Below are 21,646 nucleotides of genomic sequence, written 5' to 3'. Positions count from 1 at the left end.
TGTGTCAGTGGAGGATGGTGGTACTATGGCAGTATATTCTGTTAAATTTTGTTGTTATGTAACAGATGGCAGTGGAGGGGCAGTCTGAAAAAAAATGAAGTATGTCTTTGAATTCCTCAGTGTGGATGAAGTGGCACTCACTGACATTCACTGACACTTGCTGAACACTTATGGAGACCAAGCTCAACTCATGGATGTGAGCCCAGTGAGGTGGTGGGAGGACCAGTTTCAGCAGTGGTGATTGTGACAGAGGGTCACCACCCCAGTACAGATTGTTATAATTGCAGTATGCAGGCTGTTGTTAATTGCTGGAGAAAATGTGTAGTTAGTGGTGGTGGCTGTGTTGAAAAGGAGTATTTTGTAGCTGAAAATGTGCTCTATCAATTAGTATTATTGCGCTCTTTCTATCTGTTGTCATTTCCACAGAAATAAATAGGAGGCATTACTTTCAGAGCAGCCTATATAATACTAGTAAGATAATAAGATGGGACAGACTATTAGCAGAAGAATCTGTAGACCTAAAGGCAGGTACAGTCTTTGCAAACGTAACAAGTTAGGTCTCCCTCCTGAGACATAATGTATCCCAGCATATGGATAGTTGAGGAAAAGAAAAAAAATGAAATTCACTTAGAAGAATTTTTTTAAAACTGTTTGAAGTGGATTTGCTGAAAAGGTACTCTGTGGAAAAGAATAGTTGGCTTAGTAACTTAAGTGCTGGGCCAAATAGTTACATATTCAGATAGACAAACAGAACCATAGCAAAGATCTCACACTCAACACGTAGTGATTACTCAGGGATATTGTACATGTCACTCCATACATGATAGGCACATTTGATTAATACATATTGGCACAGCGGTATAAAAGTTAGAACGCCTGTTATCTTTAATAAGAGAGCAAGATTTAGCTTCTCTGTCTGCTCTCTTACATTAAAAAATCATGTTATGATTAATGAGTAGTGACATGCTTCATATTTTTTCTTGTTCATAAAAATCTGTGCTGGCAAGCTATCTGATCTAAGTGAAGGGTGTGTTTTAGTGGAATGTGGAAGTCTACATGAGAGATTTTAGTTCCTTAATGAGTGTAAAATTAAGTTGTTTTTCGTTATATATTTATATATGCTTATCTTCTTTTTTTTCTATTCCATCTCTTAGGACCCTGCTTTCCTAATCCATGTCATAATGGCGGGATGTGTGAAATTAGTGAAGCGTACCGAGGCGACACATTCATAGGATATGTTTGTAAATGTCCGGAAGGTTTTAATGGGATTCACTGCCAGCACAGTAAGTTCCACATGATAACTTTTATGTATTTATGGACAGAAGTTTTTTCATTAGTTTGCAGTCCTGAGGATCAGCATTGGATCTCAGTTTCACAAATTTATGTCCTTTATTTTATGATCAAGCTAATACCATTGAGTACTGTTACTACCTTCAGAAAATGACATTTCCAACTTACTTGACTTAAGAGTGTATGCTTTATGTATATTGTAAAACATTGTAAGGAAATACAACTGCATTTATCATGGATTTAATAGAAGGCAGTATTTGAAATAGTAGAGATCTCCTTTTTCTGTTGAAAATATCTGTATATTTGGTATGATTTACGGTATGCAAATGTGGAAAGGTTAACTAAAAAAAAAAAAAGTGTATAAATACACCTCCTACATCTTTCTTTACCTATGTATCTATGAATTAAGAATAAATGCTTTGAATCATGGTATCTAAATCTAAGGGTAGAAGTTCCAAACTTACATTGTGTTTATATTTAATCATGTTTTAAATGCAATATCAGGACATCTTTTTTTAATTTATTTTATGTGAAGAGTTTCTCCTCCTTTCAGGTTAGATTCTTAAGATTAGGCACTTACAGAACTAAAAAGTAGCAATAAAATCTTTTTCAATATAGAAAAAGATTTTGATATTCACTCAGGAGAGAAATGAGTTCACAGTATAATCATGATGGCAAATGATTGCCTGCCTTTAAACTATGTGGTCAGAAATTCAGGAGTCTTCAAAACAGGAAAGCAGGTACAGTTATGTCTGACTGTAACTGAAGGTTATACCAGCTTGAAAGTTTCACCTCAGCTAAATTTAGAGCACAGAACCTTGTTGTTCCTCAGTTTTGGCATCTGCATGTATTTGACAGTAGTCTTCTGGATGGTAAGTGAAGGAAAAGTCATTAGAATGTGGCCAGATGGGAAGCTGTATATCAGCCCTTGGAACTACTCTTGGTAAAGGTAGAGTAAACAGTTTATGTGTGCCACTGATGTCCAAATCATATGAATATCAAAATGTGGCCTAATGTTATCAAGCACACTCCATCATAAGACTAGGCACATAGTCAACACATGGTGCAGTGTGTAGTGTTCTACTGTCTTTAAATGTCAAAGAGGTTGTCTCAATTAAGGATGTAGTAAAGTGAACAACACTACAAATTTTCATCAAATGAAATGAATGCCTTAGTCTGTGCTGTCTGAAAAATAGAAAAATAGTATATTACCTACTTGATGAAAAAACAAAAACAAACAAACAAAAAAAAAACCCTACACAGTAGTGAATTATGTGATAAATCACAGCTGTTTACTGGGTCCCTATGTCCTTTTAAAAATATTCAAATGTGTAACAATTAACTACAGTGATCCTCCTGATAATCAGCAAAGTACACTTAGACTAATTCTGCAATAACGCAGAGTTCTCACATGGGTGATTCAAATTCACCATGGGGAGAAGACAGCAGCTAATGGGATTTCCAGTAAGATAAATTTATGTGAAAAGTTAGTCTTTGGGGGAGAATGAAATGCAGTCTTTTTTCAGAGTCTGATTTAAGATGTGGTAATAAACTGTATGCAATATATAGATGTTCAGGTTGTCTCTAAGGATGTCAGCTGTGAGAAGCAGAGGAGAACATGACTTTAATAAGGAAGAACCTGACTTCCAGTGGTGCATTTAATGTAACTCTTTAATATGATATCTCTTTAGCTTAATTCATGAAGTTCCTTTTATATGAATTCCTCTACTTTATAAAGTTCAGCAGTTCAGCTCTGAATTCATTCTAAATCAAACAAGAAGTCTGTCAGAATAGATCCATCATTAAAATGACCTCACTGAAAGACATGTATCTTCATCTAAATTGTTAAGATATCCAGAAATCGTTGTGCAAAGTTTCTGATCTCTGCCTTCTTTCATAACTAAGATTCTGTTGCTAAATCACTTAAGTTGATTTTGCAATCAGGATACATTCCCAAAGCTGGTATTCTGACATTCTTACCAACGAACATCCTGTCAATGTTTCTGAGGTTCCTTGACCTTTTATCCACATAAATAATTAACATATAAATTATAAAATAGATTGTTAGAAAGATCATGGATTTCATTGTATAGATCTATTGCAAAAACAATATTGTCTGTGGTTATCTATTCCTCAGTGCCAAGAGGTCTCACAAGGATATTACAGGAAAGACTACCTTGTATTTAACCTGGGGAGATTTTTATGGAAACACCTAAGAAGCTGCTTCTGTTTGACACTCTGGCTTTCAAACAAGCTGTTGACAGTATCTAGTGACAAGGAGAGAGGAATTTGCAAAAACTTGCTTGAGGCAAGAAGACAAGTTTCTGTACGGTCCTTCTATACTGAAAATCAGCTCTTCCATAGAGTAGCTCAGAGCACTTAAATTCCTGAAAATAGCATAAAACTCATGCCCAGCAGGACTGCAGTATATTCCTTGAGTGTGATGCTAATTTTTAAGAGCAGGTAATGTTTTCTTCAGGATCGTGCTGACTGAAAGATCAGTGGCAAGCTTACATGGCAATGTTTTGGTAGCAGAGGGCAGCAGGAGTGGTCTGTGTGAGGAGAGCCCAGCAGTGCCTGTGTGAGAATGGAGCAGCTCCAGGTGCTCCAGCAGGGACACTGCTGCCAGAGCTGAGCCCTGAGAAGTGCTGGGTGTGCTCCAGAAGAGCAGAGTTAAGGGAGGGGACGCTACTGCAAGAGGGGGATGAGCAATGGGGAAGCAGCCCTGCAGGCATCAAGATCGGGACAGGAGGAAGGCAGGAGGTGCCTCCACATGGAGGAGCAGGCTGTCCAGGGGAGCTAGGGAAGCTGCCCCCTGTCGGGATGGCACTGGAGCAGTGACTGAAGGTACAGAGATGTGCTGGGGAGAGCTTGGAGAGCTGCAACCCATGGGATTCGCATGTGGGATCAGTTGAGGAAGGACAGCATCCTGTGAGAGATGCTCCATTAAACAGTGGCAGAGACCGACCATGACAGACTAGTAGACATGAAGTGTGAAACAAATGGACGATTAACATACTTTAAAAAAAAAACGCACATAAAAAAGTAAAACAGAGTAATATAGGAGGGCTTCCTAAAAGTAATGCTTGTTATTATATTAAATTGACCCATGACATCCAATGCAGATGTTGGTGGTATGACAATACCTCCTTCCCACCAATATTCCATTACATTTTGTTGCTGTGTGACAGATGGCAGCACAGGGGTAATGAATCATAGAATCAGAAAATTTGTTTAGATTGGAAGTGACCCTTAAAGGTCACCTAGTCCAACACTCTTGCAGTGAACATGGACATCTATAGCTAAATTGAAGTATGTATGAAGCAAAGGTGTGTCACTGAGTTCCCCCATGAGGAAAAAAATGGCATCTATTGACATTCATCTTCTCTGGTTGAACACTTAGGGAGACCAAACAGGGCATGTGGCATGGTGAGGTGTTCCTGCAGTGGTGACAGAGACAGTGGTTCACCTCATGTTCATCGCTGGTGAAAACACACAACTAATGGTGGTGACTGTGCTGAACAGTGTTCTGTAGCTGAACGTTTGCTCTATCAAATTGTATTATTGTGCTCTTTGTATCTGTTGTAGATTCTGTGAAAAGAAATAGAATACATTACATTCAAAGCAACCTATGCAGATAATATGCATTATTGTGATTATGTCAAAATATGTCAAAATATGTCTGCCTTCAACTAACCGAAATGACAGAGTTCCAACCTCAAAAAAAATAAAAAAAGATTTGAAACAACAGAGAGTTCAGATTTAAGTATTTGGTTTGTTATTTTATATTCTGTTGATCATTAATGCTGCCAGCCGTTACTAAATGCCTTGCACACTAAGAGGATTAAAGCTTATTCAAAAAACATGTTTGATAATGTTAGAAAGCACTTCCTAGTGTTTTTCCAGCATTCTCTGCTTTCTGTCTCCACAGCCTAAATGGTTTGTGGTATTCACGACTGCCACATTAAGTGGCAGAGCATCAGCTCACATTTTAGTGGTATGCTGAGACATCATTCCAAGTGTGCATAAGGTAGTGGCTCTTACTGCAGGGCTGCAACTGTAAGGGCCAGTTGACACAAATCTGGTCTATCTGAGATCATGAATAATTGACACCTTTGGATTACCAACAAATTCAAATACAGGAACCTGACCATCTCCTGGCGAAGATATGTGTGTGAGGAAGCTGTAGAGCATCCTGTGGCATTTTTTGTTGTTGTTATAGTTGAAAACAATTCAATCCTTTTCAATTTCAAACTCCATGTCTTTCAGGATCTTAAATTATCTCTTGGTGTGTTTTATAAGTAGTAGAAATGAAGATTCTTCGTGCCTTCTGTATATCACTTATTATTTTGCATATATTTCTCATGTTACCATCTGACTTTTCTATGCGAACAGCTTAAATTATTCCCCTTGCTGTTTCATAAAAGTTTTTGCAAAAGTTTTAAATGGTTTTTCTGTGACCTTCTTAAAGCTGTCTTTGCTATGTGATGTATCTTACTGACAAAGCAACCTCTACCAAATTAAAAGCTGTACCATTTATAGGTTGGAAGATCCTTACAGTGCTTTCTATGTTCCTTACCTTTCATTTTGTTGGATGTTTCATTTTTCTTATTTTAACCCGAGCTGGATGTTGAGCTTGGCTTTTATTAAGCCTCCTAATTTGATGTCTAAGTAAGTTTCTTTTATATGATGTGATAGTGGAAGGAAAGGAGATATTCCTAATAGCTTTTGGATTTTATGGGGATGTTGAGCAGAGCGGTGAGATTCTTATGACTGACTGCACTATGCAGTGACTGGTACTTTCAAAGAGATGTGCACTTCTGTGTTACAAAAGTCACTTCATCTGGCAATAACCATTCTAAACATCTTTAGTAGGAGGGTAAATATCTCTTCTCCTCATTACTGTCTTAAGGATTGCAGCTGTTTAATCATGGGAAGAAATTAGTGTTCCAAAAATACGTGCGTTGCTGTTTGATTATCAAAGGAATTTAGTTTGTTGATGTTTTTCATTAAAAAGATAGCATGTGGAACATGTTTTGCTCACACAGGCCCCTTTTTATATTTGAATTAATAATAAATTCTGGATCCTGAATGCTGAAATACTGAACTCTTTAAATTCAGTAATAGTTATCTCATTGTAATATCAGCTTTACACATTTCCTCTTTTCTAATATAAATATAATATCCTCTTTCAGTGTGAGAATAACCTAATACACTACCAAAAATGCTGTCAATGAGTTGCTAAAACTGCATTCAAACGCATCTGCAGAAAAGCTCACAAAAATTCTCTTTCACATACTCAGTAACTAGATTGCTTTTTTGAAAATGGTCTTACATGGCTTCATGAAATGAGAATGTGAAGGAGTGTGTTAGTTTATATATATACTACTAGAATCATTATGCACCAGAGAAATACTACAACAAAATGATGAGTGTGAAGAATTATGGGCAGCTCTTTAGTAGCAGAAACAGAACTGGACACTGTGATTCATCTGGTCCCTTCCACTCCTATTCATGTGTTTTCCTTACAATTATTTGTGTTTGGAGTTTGTATTTCTGAAATATCTTATGCTTAAACAGATTTCATATAAAAGCCTGATGATGCACTCATCATTCAAATTTCAATTCACATCAATTGAAATTTTTATTCACTGAGAAGAGCAACGAGTGTAATATCTCAATATATGTTATAATAAATCTTTATAATTTACTACTGTTACTCCATGCAGTATGTACCATATAAATATTTTCAGTTTTCTTCAAGATTATGCATTCAAACAAGCAAAAGCTATTATACAGGACTTCCATGACATTTTATTACTTCATGTTCTGTTATTCTCATATTCCCATTCACGCTTACAAAAATAGCATGTGCATTTTGGGTGTTACACAGCCAGTACAGCATTGTTGTCAGCACTGGAGAATACAAGTATTGTATTGAAGTAGATATTCTTTCCTTTCTTTTTTGGAACTCGAGTGAGGAAAATGTGCATTTCTTTCTACTTCACTTTTTATTTCCAAAATTCAGTATTCTTGTTTAGGTGGATTTCTGGAAGTGTGACCTCTGAAGACTTTCATTTTGATCAGTCCTAGCCTTCTCCATGGGAATAATCACAACACTATCCTAGCAAGTATTTGGTATTGTAAGACTCTACTGTAAAGGGAAACATACTTTAAATGGAAAAATACTAATTAAAAAAGCCAAGATTCATAGGTTCATAAGGTTGGAAAGGACCTACAAGATCTTTGCATTTGTTAATGCAGTCCTGTAAATGATCTTACCAATACTTGTTTAAGTGATTGCAGATTCTTAACTTTGTCTTTAACTTAAGTTTGTCAGCTTGTCAAATAGTTTACTTTTTGAACAAGCCTACTTACCAGCTGTTCGCATGACCCCTTCTAACAGTGAAAGAACAATTACTATTGAGATCAGTGTCCTTGGCTTTCTGCATGGTTAGAAGCCCTTTTCTGATAGCTTTGAACATGTGCCCTTTGTTACAGCCTTGAAATGCTAAGTGACATGTAATACTGTGAATGTCACAAATTGTCAATTTCACGTCTTAAGAAATTGATAGAAGCTCTTAAGACTGTTTTAACTATATTATTACACCTATAGAAAAGTATTACTGTAATTTGATAATAATTACAACTCTGAATAGGTGATGCAGATGACTGACACCAGAATTATGGAAAGATAGAGCAAAAGCATAGGGAAATTGGAGATGAGTTTATCATCTATTCTCTCTTCTTGCTCCCTATTTTTTATGCCCATTATGAGACAGTTCCAGTAATTGTGATGGCTTAGGATCCATGGCAGATTTAAAAGGAAGTTTCCTTTCAGTCCCTATTGCAGTCGCAGATTCCTTACAGAGGTATCAGCATATTTGTGTGAGGAAGATAACAAAGATAAATGAAATCTTGAAGTAAAATCTTATTACCTAAAAAGGCAAAACTTATGACTTACAGTTTTGTCACAGAGTGGTGTATTGTGATCTATCTTTCTAGGAAGCAGCTGTTAGAAAACAAAGATGAGTTTTGTCATTTAAATTTTTTTAATGCTTTTTTCTTTTTTTGTTCTGCTGCAGGAAGTACTGTGCTGAACCATCTGTGTGTAGGTTTGTCAAGGAAGAGGAATTAAAATATTGTATATGTGTTATGAACATAGGATTGTGCAGATCTCTGCATAGAATATTTGTGTTTCTAGTTGAACTACTTGAAAACTATATGACACACTTTAATGTTTGTAATTTGAATAATTCATATGGCACTCCAAATGACTGTGCTAGAAATTAAAAATAGAAAAAAAAAAAAAAAAGAAGGATCTATACTACAGACTCAGTGAAGAGTTTGAAGAAGGCAGAGTACTTTAGCTGCTCTTTTGAAATTTTAAGTATTCGTCATTCATGTGAATCACTTTTGAGATCAATGAGTTTATTTGTGAATAAATAATACACTGATGCAAAGAAGAATATTTTTAGACCAATTACCTCTGAGTTCAAAACGTGGAAGAAATACTACTTGGAGTTGAAGTGCATTATACCAAGATAGTATTCTAATAGTATATGCCAATTTGCATTACAAACTTATTCCCTTTATATTTATAAGCTATGTCAAAGAAAACTCATGCTGCCATCACATTTACATATGAATACCCAGGATATTCTTTTATCTTTCATTTATTCAGATACATTAAGTATCACAATTATTTCTGTAGGACATCTGATGAGTGTTTTAGTTTAGGAGTGCATTAAAAAATATATCTTTCTCATCTCCACTTGGTATGCTTTGCTTCACATGACAGAGTTGGCTCAGAGCACAATAACAGGATCCCTTTGAGATGAAAATAATCTCAAATAAAATAATCAGATAGTCTGAAATTCCTCATGTTGCACACTAGGTATTGACACAAATCAGCGAGAGAAGTCCACCCAATTCAGTCTGCCCAACCCACCTCGAACAGAAAAAGCAGCAGTCCCACCTTGTGCAGTGACACTATCTCTGAGATACAGTGAATGCAGGCATTGTATCCTCCACTCCAGTCATCATAGCCTACAAATACAATTCTGTAAGGGCATACTGCTTTCAAATGCAGACATAACCCATCTTTGCTTGAGTTTTTTCCAGCTGCACTGCAAACCTCAAAGAGCTCACGTTTCTCTTCCTTTTTTTTTTGATTCTTAATGTGTGATGTCCTGAGAGGTGTTTGACATTATGTAGTCTCATGGTCTGTATTCTGGCATGGTTTTTGTTAATCCACTGTGTGTCAGCTTGAAACCTCCCTGAGAACTTACCCCCATCAGATTCAATGACCTGGTTTCAATATAAGTCACTAGCCTTGTGTGGAAGAGCGCAAGTCAAACATGAGAAAGGATTTTTTGTGGGATTAGATTATTGAGTTGATTCTCCTTGTAGCAACACAGCTGCAAGGTCCTATAAAAGGGATAGAATATGTAGAGGGACGTAAGAGTTGGAATTGTCAGCTCTTGATTTCCATCAGATTAGATAGATGTTGTAGCTGATGCACATCATTTTGGTGATTGCTATTAATAAAAGCATGGATACTCTTCAGACTTTCTAGAGATGTTAGTTGTTGCTGTGATATTTTCTGAACAAGCGTTCAGATCTTTTGTGATTCCAGGTGTCAGTAGATGCTTATGATCTCAGAGGAACTTCTAGTATCTGTGCTTGGGAATGAAAGAACAAAAATAATAGCTGTTAAGTATTGCAGTCTTACTAGAAAGAATTGAGAGTGAATTTTCTTTGCATGGTCAATGTGTGTATGTTTCAGCATTAAAGAGAATATAAATTGCTGCTTGTCTGCAAATAATAAGTTTTGTAATCTTGTCAGATATAATTCTATCCACAATACAAGTCAGTGAGGCATCTTGTTCTGGAAATGTGTTTTATTTGATCCTTTCTTGTATTTAATAGCGTTGTTTATGCATGCATAAACATGTTTATGCTTTTGCAGTTTTTAGAGTTTTGTTAAAAGCAATATTCTCTTCCAGTGCAGGTAGTTTTCATTGCTAGAAAGCAATTTGACTGTTTTTTCATCCATTCTACTTTCTTTGACATTCATACTTAGTATCAAAAGGAGTTCCGAAATCACACTGCAGGAGAAGACATACAACAAAATGAGGGGGGAAAAATTAAAGATGAAGATAGCTTACTGAAATCCAAAATTTAGAGCTTACAGTCTGTGTTTCTAACATCATTTCAATGCTCTAACAGAGAAAGAGGCTCCTCAGAAAAAAAGAAAGATGTTTTGCAGGGATTGCATCACCTGTAGTCCTAAGTTCTGATAGAGATGGTATCTTTAAAGTCAATTCCTTAGCTACTGAACAAAGTCTTGGAAAATGCTATAACCTATTTAGATAGGTCTTATTTGATGTGAGCATCAAACAAAGGTGACATTGCCTAGCTAGGTTCCATAAATACAAGTTCCAGAACTGAGAGCTGTTTTCAGTTGCAGGACATATAACTCTCTAAGAGGAACAAGATTTTATGCCCTCTGAGATAATAGAGCTGTCAGTCAGATGGAGACAAAAGTCATTACAATAAATAGTTTCCTTCCTGTACTAGATAGTCTTTGATGATGTGAGGAAACTGCTTCATGTATATTTTGCGTCTTTTTGGGGAAACAAGATCTGAAATTCTTTATCACCTCAGCAAAGGGAGCAAGAAAATAGTAGTCCAAAAGATAAAATGATTGGTAAGTGGTTAATAAATTCATAAACTTGCTAAATATAATAAATACCATATACATGGCATGTATACTTAATTCATATATAATGGAATCATACATTAGAAGGGACCTCTGGGGTTCACCTACCGAGACCCTCTATTCAAAGCAGGGTCACTTCTCCCTTTGCTGTGTCACCTGCCAACTTGCAACAAGAATGCTGAATGATACCAAAGACAGTAGGGAGCCCTAGGGTACACCATGAGTGACTTGCTTCCAATTGGACTTGTCAGGGTCTGGCCATTCAGCTGGTTTTCCATTCATCTCACTATCCACTTACCTAATCTGTGCAGTGTCATTCCCAACACAAGAATGCTACAGTGTTAGTAGCCTTACTAAATTTGAAGTAAATAACATCCCCTGCTTGCCTGTGTCCACCAAGCTGTTGACATAATTGTAGAAGTCTGTGTGGTTGGTCAAGCACAATTTCCTCATAAATCTATGCTGACTGCTTCACATCACCATCATGTTTCTGGAAATGCTTTTCAGGATGCTTTTCTCCACTACCTTCCCAGGGTCTGAAATGAATTTGAGTGACCTGTAGTTCCTGAAATCTTTTCTCTCGCTTTTATGTTTGAATGTGTATAACGTAAGGAAATGTATAATTATTGTAAGGTTAAAGATGTACATGCTGTTGCAATAAACATGTGGGTTGACAAAGATGTTAGTATCTAAGGCAGTAATAAATCCTTTTATTTAGTAACCCTCCATACATATGATTTATAAATATGCTTCTGATCTATTAGGTGTCTGTGCATGTTAAATGTAATGAAGGGTAGTACTCTGCAGTCACTAGAGGGAGAAGAGATTGAAGAACTGTGCCAAAGACCTTACCTTTTCTCCTGCTGACAGTTAGACTATTAGATTTTTTCTGTTTTTAAATCTAACAATGAGATTTATAAGAATTAAAAAGCACGATTTATGAGTATCTAGAAGTATAAATTTGCAAGGTATTAGCAAAGCATAAAAATAATATTTGAGCAGCACTTTTATTTGCACTTATGCAACATAAGTTCACTGAAGTCCCACAGAGAACTCCTAAGAATACAGAAATTAGATGAATATAGATTGGCTATAAAGGAGTACACTTCATTCTGTGTGTATGAAATGCAGATATGTGAATAAATACAACCATCTGTTTTAGTCTTTTCAGAACATCTATGATCATATCCTCCAGGACTTGTTAGTCTAATAACATTTGAAAAAACACATGCCATAACTATACTTCTATAAATGTGTAAATAACTGCACTTCAAAATAATACAACTATCTGGGAGTATATGAAGTAAAGTACACTCATTTACTGATCTGTGTTCAAACTTTCTCAAAATAATTGGACTTCTTGCCATGAGCCCACTTACAATTTGCGTACTAACAGCTCAGTTAGAGGTTATAGTCTAATGCTGGATATTTTAAGTTTACCTGTGAGGTTGAGAATTTGGGAATATAGTTTGTAATGAAGTCTAATTCAAAAGTTGATTCAAAAGTTTTAATATGATTTTGTTTTATTCAACTGCAGCTAAAATGATTTGTCAAATGCTTGTTATATAAATATCCAATTATTTTAATGAGGTAAATTGGAAGCAAGAAGAATTGTTGCCCTGAAGACTTGCAGCTTCGTTGAAAAATTGCGTGGTAAATTATTTAATGAGGTGAAGGTTTCCATGACAGTATACATTAAACATAAAAATAAAAATAAGAAAAATCTGTTTCAATTTATATAAAAACTTTTAAAGTACCAACTCTTTTAAACTGAATACTGCAGATACAGAGAGCACAATAACACTATTCAATAAAGCAAATTCTCAGCTACAAAACATTCTTTTTCAACAGTCACCAGTGCATTCTCATCAAATATGGACAAGAGTGTGCGTGCTATTTATAGCATATCTGTTCTGCAGTGATTTTTCAGATAGATACTATCACTGTTCACTGATACTATAACAGCATTGCTGTGAACAAAGGTGTAAACTATAGGTAGAATAGATACTATATGAGCTGATGCAGAAATGTATTAGTCATATTAAAAAATATTGTGTTTTTACAATTAAAATACCTACTTGCTGCATCATATTTAGGAAAACAACATAAAAAAAATCCTTTCATTTTCACTCTCAGAACTGTGCTTTCCTCCAAATCAAGAAGAAACCATAATCATAGCTGTATATTCCAATGTTATTGAAACAAGTTGACCTAAAATTGAAGGGGGACTAACAGTCACTTTTTTTTGAAGTAAGGAAAAGAATCGTTTCTAGGTTGAGGGTTTTTTTTTGTTTTTTTTTTTAAGTAAAATAACATGTTATAGAGACACCTTGAAAAAATCTGAAATGCATCTAAAGCCTAACAAAATATGAAATTGCTTTGAAAGGAGAGGTTGAAAGGCAGGGCTGTTACATTAGAAAAATGCTTAAGAGGCAGTTTCTGACAGAATTCCTGGTATTTGCAATTGAACTCAAAATTGTTTCTGTTATGCACTTGGATGATAATGTATATTGCTGGTTACAAGTGTGTCTCAAATGTCCATATATAATCAGAGTAATTGCATGTTCACGCCTTGTTTATATTTCCTTCACCTCCTTATGTAATACATCCTCTGAGTTTGTTCTTACCTATCTTACTCTGCTGTTAATGGAATGATACTGTCGTTCTTAATAGAATGATTGTCCACTCTTCAGTGGATGAGGAATTATAGAATCACAAAGTCATTAATTCATATGGTCACTCTAGGTGGAAGGGACCTCGAGAGATAATTGAGCCCAGCCCCCCCCCCCCCCCCCCCCCAGCTAAAGCTTGATCCCTTATTGTAATAAGTCACACACAAAAGACATTCAAGATGGGTCAATCCATGGGATATTCATTTTTATAGGAGACTCCACAACCTGTTCGTGCAACTAGTTCCAATGCTCCGTCACCCTTACTGTAAAGAAGTTCTTCTACATGTTAGTATGAAAATTCCTATGTACAAGTTTTAAACCATAACTCCTTGCATTATTGCTACACAGCCAGGAAGAGCCTGGCGTCATCCATTTGCTTCCCACCTCCCTTTAGATATTTCTAAACATTTATGAGATCCCCTCACAGATTTCTTTTTCCCAGTCTGAACAGACCCAGGTTGCTCAGCGTTTCCTCATACAGAAGATGCTTCAGGTCCTTTATCATCTTTGCAGCCCTCCATTGGTTTCCTTCTAGGAGATCCCTGTTCTTTTTAAATCTCAGGAGTCCAGAACTGGACACAGTATTCAAAATGTAGCCACTCCAGGGCAGAATAAAGAGGGAGAATCACCACACTCCATCTGCTGCCATGTTCTTTTTAATGTACCTCAGGATACCATGGCCTTCTTGTCCACCAAGGCACACTGCTGGCTCATGGCCAACCTGTTGTCCACCAGGAACTCTGTGTTCTTCTCCATAGAGCTCCTTTCCAGCAGGTCATCCCTTAACCTGTACTGATGCAACAGAAAATGGTTTGTATGGTCACAGCCGCAGGGTTGTGACCAGGTGAAGGCAGGTGATGAGAAGTGTCCCCTGGAGTCCATCTTAGGACTGGTGATCTTCATCGTCTTTCTCAGTGACCTGAATAGTGGGATTGAGTGCACCCTCAGCAAGTTTGCTGAGTGGTGCAGTTGATATAAAAGAAGGAAGGTATACCATCCAAAGAGACCAGGCTTGAGTTGTGGGTCTACATGAATCTAATGAGAACCTACTGAGAGTGGACCTGCAGAGAGGGACTTTGGGATCCTAATAGACAAAAAGCTGGACGTGAGCCATCAGTGTGCACTTGCAGCCCAGAAAACCAGCAGTGTCCTGTTTCAGAAGAGTACTGCATCAGAAGAGAGGTGGTCAGCAGGGGTGAGGGAGGCAATCGTCCTCCCTGATCTACCCTTGTAAGTCCCTGCCTAAAGTACTGCATCCAGGTCTGGGATCCCAAGCACAAGGAACACATGGAGCTGTTGGATCTGATCCGGAGGAAGCAACTAAGGTGATCAGAGGGCTGGAGCACCTTTTCTAGGAGGAAAGATTGAGGGAATTGGGCTAGTTCAGCCTGGAGAAGAGAATGCTCTGGGGAGACCTTATTGTGGCCTTTCAGTGTTTAAAGAGAGCTCAGAATTGGGAGGGAAGTTGGCTTTTTCCATGGGCTGATAGTGACAGAACAAGGGAGCACAATTTTTAACTGAAAGGAGAGATTTTGGTTAGATACTGGGAGGAAATTTTATAAGGTGGTGAGACAGTGGAACAGGCTGCCCAGGGTAGCTGTGGACTGCCCATCCCTGAAGATGTTCAAGACCAGGATAGCTGGGGACACGTACAGACTTATCCAGTGGGTGGCATCCCTGCTTGTGGCAGTGGGGTTGGAACTAGAAGTATCTTCCAATCCAAGCCATTCTATGATTCTTTGACAATGTCATGACCCCTATTATTGAGCGTATAATTTTACTGTTACTCTGTTCAAAACAGTTCTCCCTGAAAAGCTCCACAATATATAATTATTTTTATTCTAATTCTCACAAATTCCAAGTAAAAATAATAATACTTGGTACATAATTGCATATATGTAATCATATTGGTTACATTTCCTTCCCACCATTGTATTTTGTTTCAGATATGCATAAAACTAGGAGTAGTTTTTCACATTCACCATGTGAAAAAAGCCTGAGTAGAAACAAGAGAAACAGGCTTAGGGAAGTTGAGTGAAGTCTAGATTCTTACACTGGAATCTGCAGCAGAATCAGGATAAAATACATATTTTTATTCTTAGTCATACTCGTTTTATTTCTCATCTGTACCTCCATTCTACCTCCATTAAAAACAGAAAAACCTACATGTGCAACCTGCTGTAGGGAACCTGCTTTAACAGGGATTGGATTCAGTGATCTCCAGAGGTCCCTTCCAACCTATACAATTTTGTGATAGTGTGATTCTGTGAAATGTATTCTACTGAACGGTTCAGAAAAAAAAGTCTAACAAAAGGGATTGTTCTGGAGGACATTTGCTGTAATATGTCATATCAAATACTTACAGGAGAAAGAAGGCTTTATATAGAATCATGACAGTAGGGATAGCATAATGTTTTGCCTTTAAGGATGGGGAACAAGAGGCTTGTACTTCTTTTTTGTTATTAAGCATGAAGCTGTTTTCTTCTCTTTTTGAAAATCAGATAATAACAATATCTAAACAGTGAATCACTTAGGTATGACATTAGTGTAGAAATTTCCTGCAGGTTATTTGGCACAGGTTTTTTAAAGCCTTCTGTGGTCAGGGAACTAGCTTTCAAAAAGCAGGCAAGCCACTAAATTTTAACAGATGTCTGTTCTGTTTTGAGTGTGTATTGAATGCATCTAGTTCAGATTTAATCGTGCATTAAATTCACAGATTTCATGGGAGTGAATTTGTACAAATTGTTACAAATTGGTAATTAAAAAAAAGGGGGGTACATAGTATTACGTTTCATTGTATTTTTTAGGAAATCAGAAATTAAAAATCTGAGTATCTGGAAGGGCATATTTAAACAACAGGGTACTAAGAAGTTCTGCAACCAAAGTCAAATGCATTGTGTGGTCTTACAGCACTTAACACAACTAAGTCTTCCAGGACCAATATGCCATAAATAAATTAAAAAAAAATTAAGAATGTTTTAAAGAAGTCTGTTGAGAGCCATCAAGTAAATAGAAGAAAAGCTCAGTCTAAGGTCCAGGTATAAGGTAATTATTCCATATAGTGTTTCTCTACAAGTTTCCAGTCAGATGAAGGGACTGGGAAAAGGGAAGCATATCACTTTTATTTACAAGAAAGGGTGGAAGGACCCAGGGAACTTCAAGCTGGGAGGACCATGGAACAGATCCTTCTGGAAGACATATTAAGGCATATGAGGAATGGATGAGTGATCCAAGACAGCCAGTATGGCTTTAGCAAGGGAAAGTCATGCTTGACCAATCTGGTGGTCTTCTATGGTGGAGTTACAGCATCAGTGAACAAAGGGATAATGTCATGTACCTGGATTTGTGCAAAGCCTTTGATGTGGTCTCCCATGACATCCTTATCTCTAAATTGGAGATACGTGGATTGGAAGGGTGGACTACTGGGTGAAAAAGGAGTTGGTTGGAAGGTCTCAGCCAGAGGTTATGATCTATGTGCTCTATGACCAGCTGGAGGCCAGTGATAAGCAGTGTCCCCCAGGGGTCACTGTTAGGTCTAGTACTCTTTAAGATCTTTATCAGTGACATAGATTATGGGATTCCATGCACTCTCAGCAAGTTTACAGATTACACCAATCTGAGCAGTGCTGTTGGAAGGGATGCCATCCAGAGGGACCTTGATAAACTTGAAAGGTGCTCCCTTGTACACCTAATGAGGTTCAATGAGACAAAGTGGAAGATTTTGCCAAGAAAGTTGTGGAGTTTTTGGAGAAGGTTCAGAGGTGGTCCACAAAGAAGATCCAAAGTTTGAAGCACCTCCCCTGAAAAGATAGGATGAAGGAACTCGCAATGTTCTTCCTGGAAAACAGAGACCTCATTGGGAGACCTCATTGCAGCTTCCATATTCTAAGGGAGTTTATAAACATGATGGAAATCAACTTTTTGCTTAGGTAGATAGTGATAAGACAAAGGGGAACAGTCTTAAACTAAAGGAAGGGAGATTTAGATTAGATATCAGGCAGAAATTTTATGGAGAGAGTGGTGAGGTGCTGGAACAGATTGCCCAGAGTGGTTGTGGATGCCCCATCCCTGGAGGTATTTAAGAGCAGGTTGTATGGGACCCTGGCTAATATGATGTAGTATTTGATCGAGTGGCTGGCAACCCTGCATGTGGCAGCAGGGTTGGAACTTGGTGATCGTTGAGTCCCTTCCAACCCAAGACTATGATTCTATAATTCTATGATTCTATGATTAAGCACAGCATTAATTAGCAAAAATATTTTTATTTTGAGGTAGAACTCAGCCAGAGAAGTTCTGAGAATTTTTGTTTTTCTTTTTTAAACAGAAATATTTTACTTTTTTTCTCATTATTCTTATGTCTGGCTTGATCTTTTACCAGTTTGTAGTTGTGATTCCTCATGAAAGATAATTAAAATATAAAGATTATACCCTGTTGAACTCCTGTTTTATATATATATTAAATTGACTTTACCAGGAAAAATATTTTTGATATTACTGTGATACAACTGGAGTATTGCTAATGAATGTCTCCTATCAAGGGCCAAGTTGGCTACTAGTGTGGATGCTTGAATCATGACACTGTGGCTGAAATGGGCCAACCGTTTTATCAAACGAGAAGACAGATGACATGACTTAGAGCCAAGCTGAACTGACAACATATGGTGGGGAAGAGAGTACAAAAATAGAGAGTAAAGAAAGAACGTGTGTTTTTGCGGAAGGGAAATTCAGGAAGTCTGTATTGGAAGATGTAGTCTTGGATAAAAAATAAAGGCTCAGGTGCCAGGAGCTTGGAATTTGGGCTTAGTAAAAAAGAAGCAGGCAGGACACAGGAACAAGGTGTACTGGTGCTTTTATAGCCAAGATACAAGCTGTGTTGGCAAAAACAACAGTCAAGCTTATTTGTTCCTTTATCACAAAAAGTCAGGTTAATTTCAAATAGCACACTAAAGAAATCAAATTGAAGTAATAGTTAAACACTATTTATGATTATGACAGTTACCTGATTTAAGTACACATTTTATTCAGGATCTTTTTCTAGAATGCATGTGGCTGTGGTTAGCACGTAAAGTGCAAAATAAGGAATGAATATGTTTAGTTATATCTTTGCTGATGCAGGACCTGATTTTATTCATGTTTTATTAAATAGAGAATTACAAAAAATGTTATACAGTGAAGAGGGATGAAAATTCAGAACTCTGCCCCATGGTGATTCCCTAAATCAGTATGCAACATAGCCAAACTGCCTCTTACTTCTCTCTTGTTAGTTTGTAACAGCAATCCTATTCCAGGATGCATGATGACTGCGCTTCAAACAGAAGCGTGCATAATAGCTTTGCAATTGTCGTTTGATCACAGGAAGCGTAAGGTAGGAAATGTAAATTTAATCATCTTCAGGATACAGAGGAATCTGAATGTAGCCTTTACTTCCTCATCAGCTGTCTTCAAGCAATTATTCAAACAGCAGTCTATTTTCAGAAACAGGACAGTGTTTGCTTGTTCCTCCATCACACTCAATTTCAGAATCCATCCTCAGAAAAGAAACCTTTTACTGAGAGAAAAAGATTCTCAATTTCTGTTTGATTTGGTTTTTAAAGTAATCTAGTTAAAATTTAGGAATATTGACTTATCCCATGCCAGCAGTTAAACCTGTCCAGCAGATCATTTTTCTCAGTATTTAGCAGACTTACGAGGTCCCTCCACGAGAAACTGAGTTCTTTGGTAGCAGCCAGATATCTCTGTGTAAGTTGCTACAGTGCATAAGATACATGAACTGAATGTCAAAGTCTGACCTAGCACGACACCTAAGCTTAACTTAAAAGGTAAATTACAGTGATTTTTTTTTTCATATGTACATAGCCTGAACTAAAAGCAGACCCTTTCTAGAGTACATAAATTGTGTTGTCACTGAAGAATTTGTATCTGTCAACATATGTCTTTTTGTAAAAGTCTTTAGGAGCAACTATTTCAGAAACTATTGTTTGAACTGATGAGTCTACAGGTGCTCAAATAACTGAAAAAAAAAGAAAAAGTTACAGTGGGATCCCAGTAACTAATATAGTAATGAAAGAATTCATCTTTTCTCACAGATCATTGCTCAGTAGGGGGATAGAATATGAAGATTACTTTTAAAATATCTGGAATTTAATGTTCAGCCTGTTTTCTACATCATCTCACAGACAATATAAAATGTGATAGAAAGTTGTGCATTTTTCTCTACATATTTCAATATGAATGGCAAACGAGAAAAAAAATATGTATCTTGAGAAGATTGTCTTTACATAGAAAAGCTTTTAGAGTACAGAGTATTACGTTTATTTTACCAAGTAAAAGATTGTTCATAGTTCACTTAATGTTTTTTCAGTTCACCACGACCTTGTTTTTTCCACAAATACGTTAGCCTACATTAAAATGATGAATAACCTGCTGAAAACTTAAGGTTAATAGGCTTTGCTTAAAAAGGCAAATAGGGAGCTGAAGTATCTTGTTAAATTGCATAAATACATATAAAGAATTTAATATAGAAATGAACAGATCTGTTCTTTGGTCATTTCCCTTGGCACATTTTATTTCTAGCACACCGTGATTTTCCTTTTCTTTCTCCTTTTTAATAGACAGAAATTCAACTAAGAAGTCCATGAATTTTTATTAGCCCAGGGTGTGATATTTTTATAGGTAACAGGTAGTAAGACATGCATAATTAAAAAGAAGCTCAGAGATCAGTAACAGTCATTAATTTTAGTATACAACGCTGAAATTTTGCTAGTTCAAAGAAATGAAACTAGCCTCCACATTTAGCTGGAGGTTTTATCCCTGCATTTTCTTTCACATCAGCAGGGAGATTATCACAGAATTACAAAATGACTGTGGTAGCCATGACCTCTGGGTCCATCTGTCCCATCTCCTGCTGCAACAGGGACACCCAGAGCAGGGTGATGGCACCACGTCCAGGCGGATATTGGAGATCTCCAAGGAGGAGATGTGACAGCCTCTGGATCCCTCTGCAAAGTGCTCCATCACCTACCCTACACAGAATTGTTGCCTGATGATCAGAGGGAACCTTCTGCACTCCATTTTGTGCCCATTGCCTCTGGGCTTAGCATTGGGCACCACTGATAAAAGCCTGGCTCTGTTCTCTGTGCACCCTCCCTTCAGCTCCAGACCTTTCATCACTTTTGTAGCCCTTCACTGGACTCTGAAGTTTTTTCATGTACCTCATGTACCGGGGACCAGAACTGTAGATGAGGCCTCACCTGTGCTGAGTAGGTGAGAAAGATCACTTCCCATCAACAAGCAGGTGTTCAGTCACTTCCAGGAAAGCAGGGCTCATCACATGTAATGGTTTATTGGAAAGACAAACACCATTGCTCGAAACATCCTCCCCTAACTCCTTCTCTTCTTGCATCTTTTATTGTTGAGCACATTAACATATGGCTCGGGACATCCCTTTGTCTGGTTCGACTGTGTCCTCTCCCAGCTTCATGTGCATGCCCAACTCTATGGCTCAGTGTAAGCCCTGCTCAGCAACAACCAAAACATCAGTGTGTAATCATTTTCATCAAAAAAATCAGAAAACGATATTGTTTGAGCCTCTAAAAAGAAAATTGACACTATTCCAGCTGAAAACCTTGACATCCATCTAACCAAATATTGAAAGAGCAAGGGCAGAGGAGGCAATAGCATCAGTACATGAGCTTGATGAGTTTCTGTGATCTTTCCTCCTCATACATGCTCTGCATTCATAGGCCATTTGATCAGATGAGTTGAAAGGTGCATTCTTGCTTTTTTGACCTGCTGTCTATGGCTGTGAAAACACGAATGAGTTAGATTTCTTTTTAGCTTGTCTGATCAATAAGTGGTATTTGGTGGTTGTCATGTGCCTTAGATGATTCAAGGGGAGAGAGAAATTCTCATAGATGGGAAACTGGTAAGGAATACCCACTGGCATCAATAAATACTTTGG

At 37.3% G+C, this 21,646-nt stretch overlaps 1 protein-coding gene across 1 annotated transcript in view; it reads left to right on the top strand.

Moving 5' to 3' along the window:
- Positions 1–21,646, top strand: part of EDIL3 (EGF like repeats and discoidin domains 3) — a 261,366-nt gene that overhangs the window by 132,124 nt on the left and 107,596 nt on the right. Inside the window, exon 4 of the mRNA XM_065740528.1 lies at positions 1,155–1,283. Coding sequence (XP_065596600.1) covers positions 1,155–1,283 — 129 coding nt within the window. The remainder of the gene's footprint in view (positions 1–1,154; positions 1,284–21,646) is intronic.

The sequence above is a fragment of the Cyrtonyx montezumae genome, unplaced genomic scaffold, assembly GCF_038088225.1.
Source record: "Cyrtonyx montezumae isolate F1298 unplaced genomic scaffold, pur_monq_1.0 scaffold_27, whole genome shotgun sequence".
Classification (NCBI taxonomy): Eukaryota; Metazoa; Chordata; class Aves; order Galliformes; family Odontophoridae; genus Cyrtonyx; species Cyrtonyx montezumae.
The sequence above is the reverse complement of the archived record's forward strand: the minus strand, read 5'-3'. Positions and strand labels throughout refer to the sequence as shown.